The sequence below is a fragment of the Trichechus manatus genome, unplaced genomic scaffold (genome assembly GCF_000243295.1).
Source record: "Trichechus manatus latirostris isolate Lorelei unplaced genomic scaffold, TriManLat1.0 scaffold00069, whole genome shotgun sequence".
In the NCBI taxonomy this organism is placed as follows: Eukaryota; Metazoa; Chordata; class Mammalia; order Sirenia; family Trichechidae; genus Trichechus; species Trichechus manatus.
Window position 1 is genome coordinate 8,338,794 of NW_004444005.1, and position 15,802 is coordinate 8,354,595.

At 52.1% G+C, this 15,802-nt stretch overlaps 2 protein-coding genes across 6 annotated transcripts; both read right to left on the reverse strand.

Annotated features, from left to right (window-relative positions):
* Nucleotides 1-6,464, reverse strand: CDPF1 (cysteine rich DPF motif domain containing 1). 5 transcript variants are annotated; one of them, XM_023734621.1, is made up of 5 exons: nt 6,424-6,464; nt 4,065-4,177; nt 3,672-3,772; nt 3,048-3,159; nt 1-939 (listed from the first exon to the last, which is right to left on the reverse strand). In XM_023734621.1, exons 3-5 carry the CDS (start codon nt 3,770-3,772, stop codon nt 793-795), a joined length of 360 nt encoding a protein of 119 aa, XP_023590389.1. In that variant the 5' UTR covers nt 4,065-4,177; nt 6,424-6,464; the 3' UTR covers nt 1-792. The 5 variants fall into 5 exon arrangements, with proteins under 5 accessions (XP_023590389.1, XP_023590390.1, XP_012412046.1 ...); XM_023734622.1 differs by lacking the exons at nt 3,672-3,772; nt 6,424-6,464 and having other exon boundaries at nt 1-867; nt 4,065-4,483; XM_012556592.2 differs by lacking the exons at nt 3,672-3,772; nt 6,424-6,464 and having other exon boundaries at nt 4,065-4,483.
* A 2,623-nt stretch (nt 6,465-9,087) lies between these two features.
* PKDREJ (polycystin family receptor for egg jelly) lies at nt 9,088-15,801 on the reverse strand (the record flags this gene model as incomplete). The annotated part of the gene is made up of 1 exon (XM_004380061.2): nt 9,088-15,801. A coding segment is annotated over one exon (6,366 nt), but the record flags the coding sequence as incomplete, so codon positions are not given.
* Nucleotide 15,802: the final 1 nt, after the last annotated feature.

Sequence of the window (15,802 nt, forward strand, 5' to 3'; positions counted from 1 at the left end):
TGCTTCTTTGGTATTTTAATCATAAATACAATACATATTCAAGATTAATAGCATTTTCCAGGCAGTCCACAAGAACGTGAAGTAAAAATTCCACCCGTCTACCCTCCCAGTCTCACTCTGGAGGTAGCCGCTGTCAGATGTCCTTAAAGGGAGAGCATCACCGGCTCGGCCATCTCTCCCCACCAGCGCCCACGGGCTCCCTCTTGGTGAGCCATCCGCATCTTTGCTCCGACTATCGGTCGCCTCCCGCCCAGGACCACTCGAGGTCTCCCGCACCAGACCGTGAGCAGGGGCCTCTGTCTCCCCACGGCTGCGTCCTCCAGCCAGCACAGCAAGGGCAGCAGAGGCGGGGACCCCGTATTTGAGGGGTGAACATGAAGCGAGCAAAGCACCTCCAGGCCCATGTGTGGGTCAGCAGATAAGCCGGAGGGCCTGGAAGCAAGGCCTCGACCCCCAGCCCCAGGCAGAGGGAGGACCAGCAGGCCGGCCTGGGCTTCCCTTTCTGGGCAGCTGCTGTCCCATGGTCTCTGGGCCCGAGGGCCAGCCACACCCAGCGCTCCAGGGTCCTCGGCACTAGAGGAGCCCTGCAGTGCCTGGGCCGGGCTGGCGAGGTGTTTGTCCTGCGTCTGCCCGTTGCTGCTGCAGGCTGGCCTGCTCAGCTCCCCCGGCTGTAGACACAACCCAGGAATGAAGCCAGGCACCACGGCCTCCAGCTCAGTAGCATCCTGGCCCGGGCCGCAGCTGTCCCCCAAAGCTCCGTGCAGGGGCTGCCCACTTGGCCCCTGGCTGCCCTCAGGTCCGAGAACTGGGCTTGCCGCAGGGCGTCCTGGCCAGAGCTTTCCTCTTGTCCACATCTTGCCGGATTTCCTGTGGGAAAGCATCGATGTTCTCCCAGACACAAGGGAGGCAAAATCTCTTGGTGTAGAATAAACTGCATTCCTGAAGAGGAAGGAGGACGGAAGGGTGCTGAGTATCCTGGGACCGGGAGCAGCTTCTCCCAGAGGCCAGGCCCCCCAGGATGCAGAAACAGAGGCGGCAGGGAGTACACGGCCTGGCAGGCCGCCTGGAGGAGCTTCATCTTTGCCGAGAAGAGGAAGTTGGTGAAAGACTGCAAGTGGGGATGGGGTGGGGGTGAGAAGTAGGGGTGACAGACAGACGGCGTACAGGGAGACTAGGAGGGGGCACGTGGAGACAGGGAGGCTAGACGGTGGGGTAATACAGGCCAGAACTGGCAAGGACCGAGCCAAGGTCACGGCCGAGCCAGTGTGGGCAGGGCCCAGTGGGCGGGTGTGGTAGGACTGGGCAGTCTGCCTGGCCGGGGGCCTGCTGAGGAGGAGGGTGTGAGAGGCTCGGCTGGGGCCTGTGCACACCTAAGGAGAGGGTGCTAGCTGTGAGCTGGCTCGCGGGGGGGCAGGATCCCAGCGGGGCGAGGGACGGCGGGAGGCAGACTCTCAGCACCACCTCGACGGCCCAGTAAACACACCCAAGAAGCCACCACCCGCTGCTGCTGCTGCTGGAGGCTGAGCTGTGTAAAGGCTGCTGGGAGCACAGCTTTCCTAAAGGGGCATGCGGCCCCATCACGGGGGCGACTGCCAACAAAGGGAGCTGTTACTTAGGCCCCGCGAAAGAGTTAGAAGCTGGAGATCCCTGCATCTCCTGATGACCACGGCAGGGTCCACAGGGACAGCCCCACAGCCCACAGGACACCATGGACCAGCAGACATGTCCAACCGGGTCCTGTAATAGTGGACCCCTGAGCCCCAACTTGGCACACGGCCCCAGCTCAGGACATTCCCTAGCCCCCTTTGCGCCTGGCTGACTTCGTCCTGGCCGGGGGGCAGGGTGTCATCGGAAGCTATGCGTATCACTTCCTAGTCACCCCTTCTAAAGAATGGGCATGAGCTCCCCCGCCCCTTCCCGCTGGCTGGGAGTCGGGACAGTCAGTGGACCCAAAGTGGATGACCCCACCCAGCCCTGGACCGCCTGCTTCTGGACTCTTATGCAGAAGAAAAGGAAATAAATGCACGTTTCTCTTACTGAGGCCACTGTGTTTTGGGGGTCTCTTACAACAGCTTAGAATGCACCTCGGCTGATACAAGGTCGCACCTCCTTCACTTCTTGGAAGGGAACCCTCCCATGGGACGGGCTGGGTAGAGGAAGCTGGAGATCTGAGAGCTGCGTGGGTACCTCCCCCAGTGCCAAGGGGTGGCGTTCTGGGCCCTGTGCCACCTGGCCCCACCCCGCCTGCCCCGTCTCTCTTCCTCCCCAGGTGCTCCGTGCTCCTCAGGTACTCTGGATGCCGCCTCTGCCCACGCTGTGGCTTCCCCCCACTCAGCCCCAGCCTGACCTCTGAGGACAGAGTCTGACTTTGACATGTGGTCCGTGACTCAGCTCCCCTTGTTGGCCCTGTACCCCCAGGGCAGAAGGCTCCTCCCTCCCCAGAGTCACCCATGCCATGCTCCTCCGCTAGCCTGCTGCGCCTCCTCCCAGCTGTGGGTTTTCAAACAATAGGCTCAGCTAACCCGGTGAACTTGGCCCGCTCAGCCTCTCTGAACCTGTTTCCTCATCTCTAAAATGGGTACAGTGCTGCTCCCCCTGACTAGGTTTGGGGAAGGACTGAGGAAGCCTCACCCAGCACACAACAAAGGCTCAAGGAAAGAGATGTCCTTCCTCTGGGAGGTCCCTCCAAGAGCGACGAGACACAGTCCCACCCAGCGTGGAGAGGGCACAGGCGTGTGCATTACTGGTAAGAGGGGCCTCCAAGAATCCATTTCCCAGCATTCCTCAGGCCATGCCGAGACCCCCTGACTCTAGGCTGCCCCTGCCCCCTCTGGGCTGCTGGGCCTATCTATAACGGGGTGGGCCAGCTGGCCCCTCAGAGCCCTGGCCACCCTCCCCACCTGGTGACTGGGGGGCTCCGAGGATGACCATAGGGAGGAAAGGCCAATGCTCACGCCACCCTTGGCAAGTCTCTGGTCCCTGGGCCACGTATCCTCTCCCACAGCCACGTTGTGGGGGGAGGGTCCCAGCCCCGGGTGCTAACTCACCGGGCCCACGCACACCAGCCTGCTGCACACGCTGCATCGTGAGCCAAGGACCAGGAACTTGTCCCTGTCTGCGGTGAAGGGGTCCTTCAGGACGTAGCTCTCCTCCAGGAGGCTGCAGGCAAGGATGACGGCTGTCACAACGGCCTGGACGCGTGCTCGCTGGAGTGGGGGCTGGCCCACCCAGGCCACAGCATAACATAATAACAGGAAGCCCAAGAATCGGGGCCATGGCGGAAGGCCTCAAGGGCTGGCACACCATGATTCCCCAGACCCCAGCCTGTTCACTGGGGAGGGGTAGGGAGAACGGGGCTCCCTCCAGGATTCTCCAGGATTCCCCAGCCCTCCCCTGCACCCCTAGCAGACGGCACCTCCTCCCAAGCTGCCTGCTTCCACCCAGGGGGAGCCAGGGCCTCTATCCACCCCAACAGCCTGGGAGGCAGGCCTGGCCTCACACTGCACATCAGATGAGACCGACAGGGTCATGTGACAACACCCCAGGTTCCTGCTCAGCAGAGGAACCTGCCTGAACAAAGGAGCCTTGTCCCTGTCACTGTGTCCCCCGTTAAGTAATGCATCAGTCAGCTTCCCCCCACAACGATGTCCAGAAACTGGCCCAGGACCCACTGGGCTCGGGGCAGACTCTTGGGAGCCCGGGGCCTCACGACACACTCCCTCCAGCGAACGCTGCAGCTGCTGCAGGAAGTCGGTCTCCGCGCTGAGAGCATCTAGACAGGAACCAGCAGGAGCAAGGGCACAGCCTCAAACGAGATGGCCACCAAGGGCCCCTTCGTTCTCAGCTGGCGGGCTGTTTCAGCCTGGGCCGTGCAGTGGGTGCTCAACTCCGGACTCGAGGGGGAGGGATCTGGAGATTCTGCAAGAGCTCAGGACACATCTGCAGGGCCTGGGCAGGGACAAGCCTACAACATACCACGTGGCAGCTGCAGGCCTGGCGGCCGGCCCAGCCAGTGGCTCAGGACAGGCACTTCCGGGCCACAGGCCCAGAAAGTACGTACTCACACGACAGAGCGGGTGTTGGGGGGCTTCTGCCCCACGTAGCTGTATGGAGCTGACAGAGCACAGAGCTGGCACTCAAACACGCCCTGGGGACGGCGCTCTGCCTCAGATGCCATCTGCAAGATGGAGAGACAGGGCCGTGAAGATTTTCTCTTTATGGTTTTCAGCAGTGTGAACAGACACTTAAGTTTTGGGGTTTGTTTGTTTTTATCCTGCTGTGCTTCTTTGAGCAAAGTCTTTGATCTGGGGTTTGATTTCTATTTTATTTAGAAAATCTTTGGTCATTATCACTTCAAATACTTCTGCTCCCTTCTCTCTCTTCTGGGATTCCAACTGCAAATACAGTGAAACCTGTGAGAGCCGGAACTCAACGGGACTGCCTTGTTCTCCTGGGTCTCGCAAGTCTTCCGCCTTTGACAGGGTGCAGTCTTAAACCACTTTTCTATTGCCCTCTATTAGTGGAAAATATTCGCTTTCTCCTTCTCTGCCAGCTTTCCGCCTTACACAGGTTCTGGCTTTTCCAGGTTTTACTGTATTTGATGTTGCCCATTCGCTAGTGTCCCAAGTCCGTGAACGCTCTGGTCTGCTTTGCGTCCACTCCTTTTCTCTTGTTTGTTGTTGTCAGTACTATTGATTCAGTTCCGACTCAGAGACCCTGTATACACTGCCCGGTCCTGCGCCATCCTCACAACAGTTGTTAGATGCTCGAGCTCATTATTGCAGCCACTGTGTCAATCCACCTCCTTCAGGGTCTTTCTCTTTTTCACTGAGCCTCCACTTTTTTTGTTTACCCAGATGGAATTACCTAATTTCTACTGAATTAGCTTCAAGGTTTTTTTTTCTCCTCAGCTACGTCACATCAACTGATATACCCTTTGAAGGCATTCTTCATCTGTTATGTTTATTTCTTGCATTTCCATCTGTTTCCTTGTCTGCTGAAATTCCCCCATCTGTTTACGCATGTCATATACCTTTTCACTACAGCCTTTAAACTACTAATTATGTCTGTTTTAAATTCTGTCTCATCATTCTAATATCTGGGTCCCATCTAATTCTGTTCATTGCTTTGAGTCTTGACACTGAGTTTATTTTTGTCTCACTTTTGGTTGAAACCTGGACGTTTGTAAGACAGCAAAGACCAAGGTAAGTAGTATTTATGCCTGAAAATGGGCATCCTTTTTTTTTTCCTGCTAGGCCTTAGCATGGAATATTGAGTCAACCTAGCAAGGAGCTGAGGTGGGTTTGGATTTTTGTGGCTGCCATTGTTCTCCTCAGGGCATCACTGGCTTGAAATCTCTCTTGCATTACCTTGACCTTGGGGTTGGGATTCATTCTCTCCCTGTGTACTCCACCCTCAGCTTTAGGCCTTTCTTTGCCTGTGCCTCAAACAGGGTCTCTCTTGATCCTCCCCAGTGGTAGACTGCAGTTGCTCCCCTGGTGGTGGTGGGTTTCTGTGGTCCTGACACAGCTTCAGTCTGAGACTGGCCCTTGGTGACTGAGTGTTGGGATGAAGTTTTCTCAGGAATCTTGCACCTTCCCCAGTAGTCGGTGACCTCTAGCAATCTGTTCCCAGGACAATTCCCTGGCCCTCCCCGGGGTAGAGGGTGTTTCTCCTTTCTTCTGTCCCTACCTGTAATCAATAGGTCTTCACCTATGCCCAGTGGGTGACACAGTTTGCTGTCCATCCCCCAGTGGTTTAAGGCTTTTGTTCCATAAGGGAGAACGACCCAGGCAGGCGAGAAAGATCCAGGAAGGATCCAACCAGAGCAGCAGCCATCCTCCTCCTCCAGGCCTGCACCAATGGGATTTCTCCAATCTCCTGCCCTGCCCCAGTCTTTCCCAGGAGTATCCAGTGAAGGTTTGTGGAGAAAAGCCTGCAAGTGGGTGCAAGCTCCCGTGTCTGTGGCTCTCAGAGTTTCTATACTCTCACACTAGCCCATACTCACTATACAGCATTTCCTTAAAAAAATTTAGCCAAATTTTTATCTGCTTGTGTGGAGCCCTTTCCCATGCTGTCTCGGAGGTACCTGTCTTTCCGTAGATTTCTAGCTAACTGGTTGCCTTGTTAAGGAGATCTGGTGGTGCAGTGGTTGAGTGCCTGGCAGCAAACCAACCTGAACCCAACCAGACACTCCACTCCGTGGGAGAACCTGCAAAGCTTACAGCCTTGGAAACCCTATGGGGCAGTTCTACTGTGTCCTTTAGGGTCACTATGAGTCAGAATCCACTCCATGGCAACAGATTTGGTTTTCTGGGTCGCCCTATAACCTCAGCTATCTAATGGATTCAAGTGATTATCTTTTAGACTGGCCACCTTTTTCTTTGCCTAATATACCATGGACTGTCAGAAGAATGAACAAACCTGTCGTGGAAGAAGTACAGCCAGAATGCTCCTCAGAAGCAAGGATGGCAAGACTCTGGACTTTGGACTTGTTATCAGGAGGGACCAGCCCCTGCAGAAAGACATTATGCTTAGTAGAGGGTCAGAGAAAAGGAGGAAGACCCTCAACGAGATGGACTGACGCAGTGGCTCCAACAAGGGGCTCAAGCATAACAATTGTGAGGATGGCGCAGGAGCCGGCAGTGTTTCATTCTGTTGTATACAGGGTCGCTATATGAGTCCAGACCAACTCGACGGCACCTCACAACAACAAATGGAATTTCTAATCATCTTTCAAAGTCCTAATCAGCTGGTCCCTAACTCTCCACCGTGACCGCTCTGCTCTTCTGAATCTGAGTGTGATGGATGTTACCCGGTATGAGCTTTGGAGTTTGACAAACCGACGTGCAAACATTGGAAGCACAGATTACGGAATGCCATGTCATCCCACCTGGACTAAAAAGAACAAAATTCTAATTTACTGTGGATGTGTGCGAACCTAATTCCATCCCGCATCTGCACACTGGAGCTACCCAGGTCCTTCTCAAAGTGGCCTGGCGTTTTCGGAGGCAGGCAGGTTCCGGGCGTTCGTCGACAGTGGCGGCCTTCTGCACTCGTGTTCCCTCACCTGGAGCCCACTCCCCTCCCGCCCGCGCCCGGAAGCTCCAGAGAGCCCGCCATCCGCGACGCAGCCTCCCCGCATCCCCGTCCCTCCCACACCCCCGCGAGCAGCCGCTCCGACCACTAAGCCTCAACCCCTGACGTTCAGGGTCCCATCACGCCCACTAAGGAGCTGAGGCCCGGACCGGGAAGCTGGAGGCGCTGGGACAGACCGTGGGAGACGCGAAGGCCTCCGCGGCCACGCACACTCACCTGCACGCGCGACTCCGCGCCTCACGGCGTGTGCGCGCCACCACCCGCCGGCTCCGCCCTCTGACGGCTGAGCCCCGAGTGCACGCACAGCCCGGCGAGGGGCGGAGTTTTCGTCACCGGCCCCGACTCGCTGAGGAACCGGGCCCCGAGCGCACGCGCGGAATAGAGCTGGGCGGAACCTCGTCGCTGAATCCGCCCCTTGCGGACCAGGCCTCGGGCGCACGCGCGGAGCAGGGCGCGGCTTCATCCCCGGCTCCGCCCCCTGTCGTCCTTTCCGCCTTTGCGGGGCTCAGCGCGGTGTCTGCCGGGAAAGCCGAGCGCAGAGCTGAGGTCTCGGCCGGGGGCCGGAGTCCGGGCCGAAGGAAGACGGCGTCCGAGCTGCTCCTGCGCGAGCACCTGGACTTGGCCTCCTGTTTTGGCCCTTTTGAGGCTCACTTCCTTTCCCACGGGGTTCCTCAGAATGGAGGTTGCTAGCGCGAGGCCTCTGGAGAAGCGAGGGGCGCTGGCCGGACAGCATCTCCGCCCCGCGCGTCTCGCCGAGAGCGCGCCTCCGGAGCTGAAGTTAGCTCGCCTGCTGCCGCTCTCCCCCGTAACAACGTGAGCCCGGCGAGGCGTGACTAGCCAGCCACTGGCTTTGAGGAGGACGCCCTCCGCCTTGGCCTGCGTCTGGCTTCGGCCAGGACAAAGGAATAATTTGCCCCACGTTTGCTCTTTTTCTCAGCCTGAAGGCCAGTGGTGAAGAGGCTGTGCCTAAGGAAGCTGCGCTCCAGTCAGAACGTGAGGGGCCAGGGTGGGCTGGCCTCCCCAGGGACCTCCCCCCGACCCCCACCAGGGGAGCTGGAAAATCCAACTCTGACATCCTGACCCTCGCTAACACAGAGTGGCCCTGGGCGAGTCACTGAGCCAAGTGGTTTTCTCTGCCGGCAGAGAAGCCCTGTCTCCCTGCCCCAGCTTCTCCGGCATCCCCTCGGGAGGAAAGGATGGACTGTGTGCAGATGCTGGCAGAGCATAGTGTCATAATGCCAACATGGTGCAGTGCAGGATTCTGAGGGGCGAACGTTGAATAGCGAACCCTGGTGAGAAGCGGCTGCCGGCCTGATGCGGCCGTCCCCTTTCTGGCCCTAGACTTTGAGGGCATGAGCCGCTTGTATATATGGCCCCCACTCAGGAATCACTGCAAGTCTCACAGAAGAAACCTCACATTTAATGCTGATCAGGCTTAACGTTGTATGGACAGAAATGACCACGCTTCTGAGTGACAGTATAGCAGCTGGTACCCCATGTTGCTCTTAAACGATAAACTACATTTTCATTATCATTCCTAAATAATGTCATAAATAACCAAGGGCTCAAATCTTGAATATATCTATAGCTACAGTCAACGTATGTAACATGTCAGTGTGAACCCACACATAACTCCTTTTTGTTTGACAAAAGTATGTCTCTTGGTCAGAAAATGTTAAGATTTACATCTTTAATTTGTAGTAGCCTTGAGTGGATGGGAGGCTTCAGACTTCTAACCCCCAGCTCCCATGCCCAAGCAAGAGGGTAAATACTGGGAAGTGCCCATAGACCCCTCCAGTCCTGGGCCAGCTGGAATAGTGGGGAGGGGAGAGGAGACTCAACAGCCCTGGTCCACAAAGGAAACTCCAAGCAAGGCTGAAGAGTCTGAGGCTCAGTGGTGAAGCGGTAGGCACATGGATTCCAGCCTGGGCTGAGCATAGAAGCAGCAGGAGAATGCTGTGCCAGGTGGGGAGTCTTCAACCCCCTCCCCCAAATCTGGCTCTCAAAACTAGTGGCTGTAATCCCTCTAAACTGCTGCAGGCTCCAAAGAAATAAGGGTTGCCTCTGTACCAGGAGTTATGCAATTCCCTGATAAAGGGAATTCAATCCCAAAATCGAATGCTCTGATCCTCCTTTCCCCTAGACACTACATGACATTCCAACACACTTCCACATTCCCGAGAACAGAGGCCAAGAGTGGGGATACTGTGAAATGTAGGAGGTGTGCATTGTGAAGGACATGGGTAGAAAGCACAACCTGGCCATTAAACATGCCTTCATCCCACAAACTGAGCATTGGGGGGAAATCTTCCTTGTGGCTCTTGAAATTGTCACTGATCAAACAACGAGGTAAACCATTTTCTTCCCATTAATGTTTCTGGTCTTCAGCCCCAGATACCGGCAGTTGTTCTTCTCTGGCTGTCCATACAGCATGTCAGTGACAAACTCAGGTTCATCTTTGGCCCTGGATTGGAAGGTCAAAAAGCGAAACACCATCCTTAGCTGACGAAACAAATATGTCATTGCTTCTGCTTCATCTGATGGCTCCTCATACACGGGCTGCTTCATCTCCTCATAGGCAGACAGAATCACTGCCTGGAACAAGTTGATCAAGATGCAGATCATGATCAGCATAAAAGATGAGAGGAATAGGACCCCAAGAACTCTATTACTGGAAAATTCAGTGTTCTGAAAAGCTGAGACGCAATAAGAGAATACTGTCTGTGTGGCATGAATCAAGTTACTGTAGTTCCATTCGTGCTGGCCAAATACCAGGTAGCCAAAAGCCATGTATACAAAGAAATAAACGGACACCACAAAGGCCATGTGGCAGATGCCAGGAAGAGCAATTTGGATGGCCCTCTGAGCCAGTCGCACATCATAGAAGACTCTGGAATACCGAAGGGTTTTCAAAATTGTCAGAAAGAACAGGAAACCCAAAGTTGTCCTCATGAGGTGATCTACTTGAGAAACGGCATGAAATGGAATGAAATCCTTAGGGTTTGACAAGTAAAACTGAATGATGTCAGTGGTCAAGAGGTGTTTCCTGAAAAAGAGCACAATCAGAACAGTAAATATGCATTTTAAAGCAAAGTTGAGTAAATTATACACACTTCTCACATAGGATGCTCTTTCTTGCATAATGATATAGCCTTCATCAACAGTATAGGCTAAAAAAAAAATGAGAATGGCCAGGTACAAGTAGATTTCTGCTGATGTGTTCCTGTTGAAGTCAGAAAGTGAAAAAGAGTGCACAGACGCACTTGAGTTTACAACTCCTAACTGAGAAACCTCAAATATGACGGAAATGCTACAGAACAGATTCGCATCTGGATTAAAAGTCGTAAGTTCCAAAATCACAGCCCATGTCTTCTCATCAAGCCAATTACTTCCTTGAAGTTCCCTGAGCCTCAGTGTGGAATTAAACTGCTGCTGTTCTGGAAAAAAATAGAATACATATCCTCCTGATCCATAGGTATGTAACAGCCCATAGGAATAATATGCCCATTTCTTTTCCGGTGGCTTATAGGTAAACCCATTGGGACTCTTGCTGATAGCCTGATTATCAACATCATTCCAAAAGCTGGAATAGTTATTTGTGTCTTCTGGGTTGATGCCGTACTTGGAATGACAATTAATTTCCCTCTTAATGCTACTTAGGACGAGGTTTTTGTCAGGCAGACACTTTTTTTTGCTCGGTTTTGCTCGTACTTGCCGCATCAGTGGAAGGCCAAGGATTTTCGATGAGCTCTCAAAAAGAAACGTTGGCCTCAGGTCGTTGTGGAACAAAGGCACCACCACCTTGTTCAGCCACCTATAGATGTGTTCCAGCTTAGTGACCGTGGCAAGGTCCACAGAGAAACAATCCTGAATAAACTCGTTATAGTAAAAGCTGTCGGTGTGGTGCAGGAGTGCATTGAGGCCAAGCAGAAGGGCTAGAAAGATAAAGTGCGTTAGAATGTAACTAAGGAAGAGCAATGCTCTTCTCTTTATCCTCTTCTTCCTTTTGAATATTCTAATTTCATCCTCCGTGAGGGGCTGGTACATCCTGGTACCTCGGATGTGGTTGATACGGAGATGCTGCTTGTGCCTTTTAGCCGGATCCTTCCTCAGCCCGTGAACCCTGATCTCCGTGTAACGATATTCGATTGTCCACGGAAGGTTTTTACAGTACTTCGGCTGATTTGTTCTAAAACCTGACAAGAGTATAATTTTAGATGTCTGCACCAGAAAAACTGACTGAAAGAATGAACAAAAAGATGTGAAGAGCCATCGCATCGACAGGTCATAGCCGTAAGTCAGTCCATAAAATACAATGAAGAAGGACGACAGGCTACAAATGGCCAAAACCAAGACCCATGCTACATAAACGCACCCCCAAGGCAGAAGAAGCTCGGCCGCAGGTTTTTGTTGGGAAGGGGGCTCTTCAGAAAGAACATCTTGATTGTCTTCTATGTCGTCATTGTCGTTATTGTTGTAATTTGTACTTCTGCTGTGGGTCTGTGGGGCCTTAATCTCTGCTTCCTCAAGCTGGCTCTGGGTTTTGATAGCAGTCTGTCTAGAAGCCTTAGAAAATTCCGGATTGCCCCTAGATGTGAGCTTTTCGGCCTCCCTGGTCTGTGCCTTAGTGGTTTCACAAGCATACAACTTTGCCAAACGCTCGTCCCAGAATCCACTTTCTTCTGACATCAGAGGATGATGCTTTGGAGGAGATGCCTCCTCTAGATTCATTTCAGTAGGTTTCCTCTGGGAATAGGTGAACAAAAAAATTAACAATAATTGCACAGGGACTGTAATTAAAGCACTTTCAATTCCTGTCATCATTAATCTGATGTAGGATAACCTTCTTGATGCAGTTTCTTGTCTACTGGCATTAAGGAACATAGTATTACAAAGAAGAAAGCTCAACAGCACTGCTAAACAACACGACAATTTTTGTAGCCTATTAACTGGTTTTGCAATGACACCAGCAAAAACAGAGAACCACATGTGACTTTTCCCTAGTTCATAAGTCGTATTTATAAGGAAAAAGTCCTTTCTGTTTAAAGGCTCATCTGAATGGGTAACATGAAATTTTCTGTCCAAAGAGGTGTCAACAGAAAGCCATTTCCGGCACATGAACAGCCAAATGCATCTGGTGAACAGATTTTCCACTTTGATTCGACTTAAATACCAACTGGGCTTTTTGCCCTTATTGTTGTGCCACACACGAATGGAGCGGATGTCCCCCAAGTCACTTTTTGTCGTTAGAAGGAAAGTATTGCTGCTTCCTCGGTAGAGAGCTGTATAATATGGATGGCTCAAACAATGCACATCACTGGTACTCTCTGTTCCCATAAGCTGGACAAAGACATCGGCTCTGGTTCCAGACCCCCAACGGCTTCCTGTAAAAATAGTGACCAGGTAGCATATTTTATCATAAGGGTCATTATCAGGTAGAGCTATCACACGATGCCTAAGAAACTGGTCTGTTTCATCCCTGTGCAAGGCCCAGAAAGCCAGGACTACGTACATGAGCATAATGAAAAGCACAGTGAAGAGGGTCACCGGGTTTTGGTGAACGTTCTTGAGGACCTCTAGCTGCAGGTCTATAGCATTAGGGACCACGATCACCTTGGCCGTCACATAGTGGGTATGCAGCTGAATGCTGGTCGGGTTTAAGATGGAGCTCAGCTGCCGCCTGGCCCTCCCTTTGTTCTTGCAGATACAGTGGACTTTGCGCCAGCTAGTCTCCTCCCCTAGAATGCAATTGTCTTCTCTCCAGTCGCTCTGGATCCCGTACATGTGCAAGCAGTGAACACTGAAAAGAGAAATTCTCACTAGCTCGTCACTGGGCGTCAAGACAAAACGAGCGGCCTGCAGAACCACAGATAAGGCATACTTGGATGAGTGTCCGCGCTGAGCTATCACCCGCAGCAGGGACTGGGGAAGGCAAACCACACGGGCCTCCTTCACTGAACAGGCCGGGTCAAAGAGGCCACTCGGGCTGGCAGTAGGAGGCGTGTCATGGGGCACAAGGAAGGTGGCCACCAGAGCAGTGGGGGTGATCCGACTGCCCGCATACACCAACACCTTGAACAGCACAGTCACGCTGGTCACAATGTGGACCAACAACTCCTTGACTGCTCTGCTGTCCACTTCAAAGCGAAATCCCCCTGTGGTCTTTTTCAAGGACTCATCAACCTCATCAGGCTCACTGTTGGGTCCTACTGTGAGTTTAAAAGCAGTATAGGTCAAGTTTTTTCTGATGAGGTATACTTCCACTCCATCAGGTGCGATCTCAGTCACCTCACCGTTACCTTTGGCTCCTGTCATTCTAAACCCAACCACCTCTGTTGCAATGTTCCCCCCATAATTTAACCAAGGAAAGGGGTCGTCTGCAAACTCACAAAACGTCACAGAAATTGGAGCATTTGGAGGCACATCAGGAACACTACTCACATTTAGTGTCGGATAAAAACAATTTTGGCAGCGTTGCTCTCTGGTAAAGGCCTTGGTAACATCCCACTTCTCAATTTTCTTTACGTAGATGTTCAAGTTTGAGGTCCTCAGCACAGTGGTTTCACTCCCTGGCACTATACTAGCCAATATTGTGTCTGCTAGAGATTCTACTACATAGAAAGGATCTTGAACAACTTCGTGAGGAGCAATCTGTTTAAGGATATTAGACAAAACGGTAAATACTCCAGTACTCACAATTTCTATTTGTTCAGAACGGAAGTGTGTATCTTTCTGTCGATAAGCTTGTAGTGCTTGATTTGCTTGCCATATCCTCACAGTGGCAAGTTTTTGATCACCTTGGGTGAATTCAGAGGCTTTCTGGGCTAATTCAGTAATAATTGTGACTACCTGGCTAATTTCCACCAAAGTGGTTATAGGAAGAAGGAAGGACTGATGGACGAGGTGTTTTCGGATATTGGTTTTGACATCGAGGAGCGTTAAGTCAGTTTTCATGCTATTCAAAATGGAAGCTACTGTATATAGTAGGTAACCCGCAGATAAAAAATCCTGCTTCTGAAGCAAAGTAGATAGCGATGAGTTGGGCCCCATGGTAGCACTGAGTAACTGATGCAGCACAGCGCTCGGCGAGCTCTCATCAGCAGGAGCCCGCACAGTGGCATACAAAGTCACCTGAGAAAAAGCTCCCAGAGAGTCATAAACCTGAACATAGAGCTTCACGGCGTAATGATTAGTCAACACACCCACTGGGAGAAAGAAAGGGGGTGCTCTAGACTGAGTCCCCAAGTACGGGATGGCCCCCAAGGTGTTCTCTTTTAAAGAACTTATTTCACCAATACTGTACAAATTGGAAACTATTATTTTATATGTAAGAGGGATATCCTTATCCTTAAAATTACTGCACCCGATGACAAATTTAGTTACAAATGCAACTCCTTTCGCTGGATTAATTTTGCATTCTCCGATTTGAGGGGCGTGGTTAATAACAAAGCCATGCCTAAAGACCAAGATCACTCCACCCCAAGTTGCTATATAGAGAGAAATCCAATACCTCTTTTCCAAAAACTGCCTAAAAGCAAAAGCCTTTATAGACAAATAAGCACCATTTCTCCCTGTTGTAGTTTGCCCCATCCAATCAAACGGCATCTCACGAGCTATACTCGACAAAACTGACCATTTATAGAAGATGCGACTTACGGCACAATTTGTGCAATTTAAAAACAAAGAAAATCGATCAGATACAATTAAAATTCTACCACAATTTTCGATACATGAAATGCTTGCTTTAGGTGTTGGTCCTTGGAGCACGTGCACCCTTTTATCAGAAAATGCTGTTCTGTCACTTTTCTGTATTACCATTCTGAAAAAATACGCACGGTTACCTTTAAGTGTTTCTGGTAAAAGTGTTAGTACAGGGCCAGAGGCCCCTGTCCAGTGCAGGTCCGTCTGCCCCGGGTGACAAACTTGGCTACTTGACACTGTGATTTTATCTCCATGGTAGTTCTCTCCATTGGTGGTACAGTACCAGGAAAAACTGAGTCCCTCTAATGGGTTGTCTGCATCTGGATCAGAGGACATGGTACCATTCAGAACCAGCCCATCTGTGAAATTCATTGTTATTCTGTAATCTCCAGAAATAACGGCCTTCAGGCGACTTCTAACAACCTCCACGTAGATGTAATCTGAGTCTTTTACCAAAGGCATTTCTGGATCCGATGTGGTAATGGCCACGACGAAATTAACCACATACATCCCCCAAATTAAAGACGACTTGGGAATATGGAGGAATGATGAATTTACGTTTGTCTGGAGTTGTGGCACATCCAAAGGTTTAGTCCAGTCTGGCAGGTGCAATGCAGAAGGCACTGAAAAGATCTGCCAATACTGCGTAATGGAGAGGGCATCTGGGCAGTCCATCTCCACGGTGGCGTTAATGGTAGCTTCCGTCTTGCAGGTCAACAGCACCGGCGAAGGAGTTTCCTTCCCGTTGACCTTTACCTGGTTGATAAGACAGGGTTTCATCTGACAGGACACCGAAGACTCGATGGCTTTGGGAGTGAATGAGTTGACAGCTTCTAGAGTCACGGGCTTGGGGCCGTCCGTGGGACACCTGGTTTCGGCCACGAAGCCCGCGTGCGGCTGGGGGCCGGCGGGCAGGATGGAGCGGGCGGAGAAGCGGGGGGCCGCCGAGGCGTTGCGGGGGCGCCGCGTCTCCCCCGGCCCGAGCAGCCGCAGGCGGAAGGTC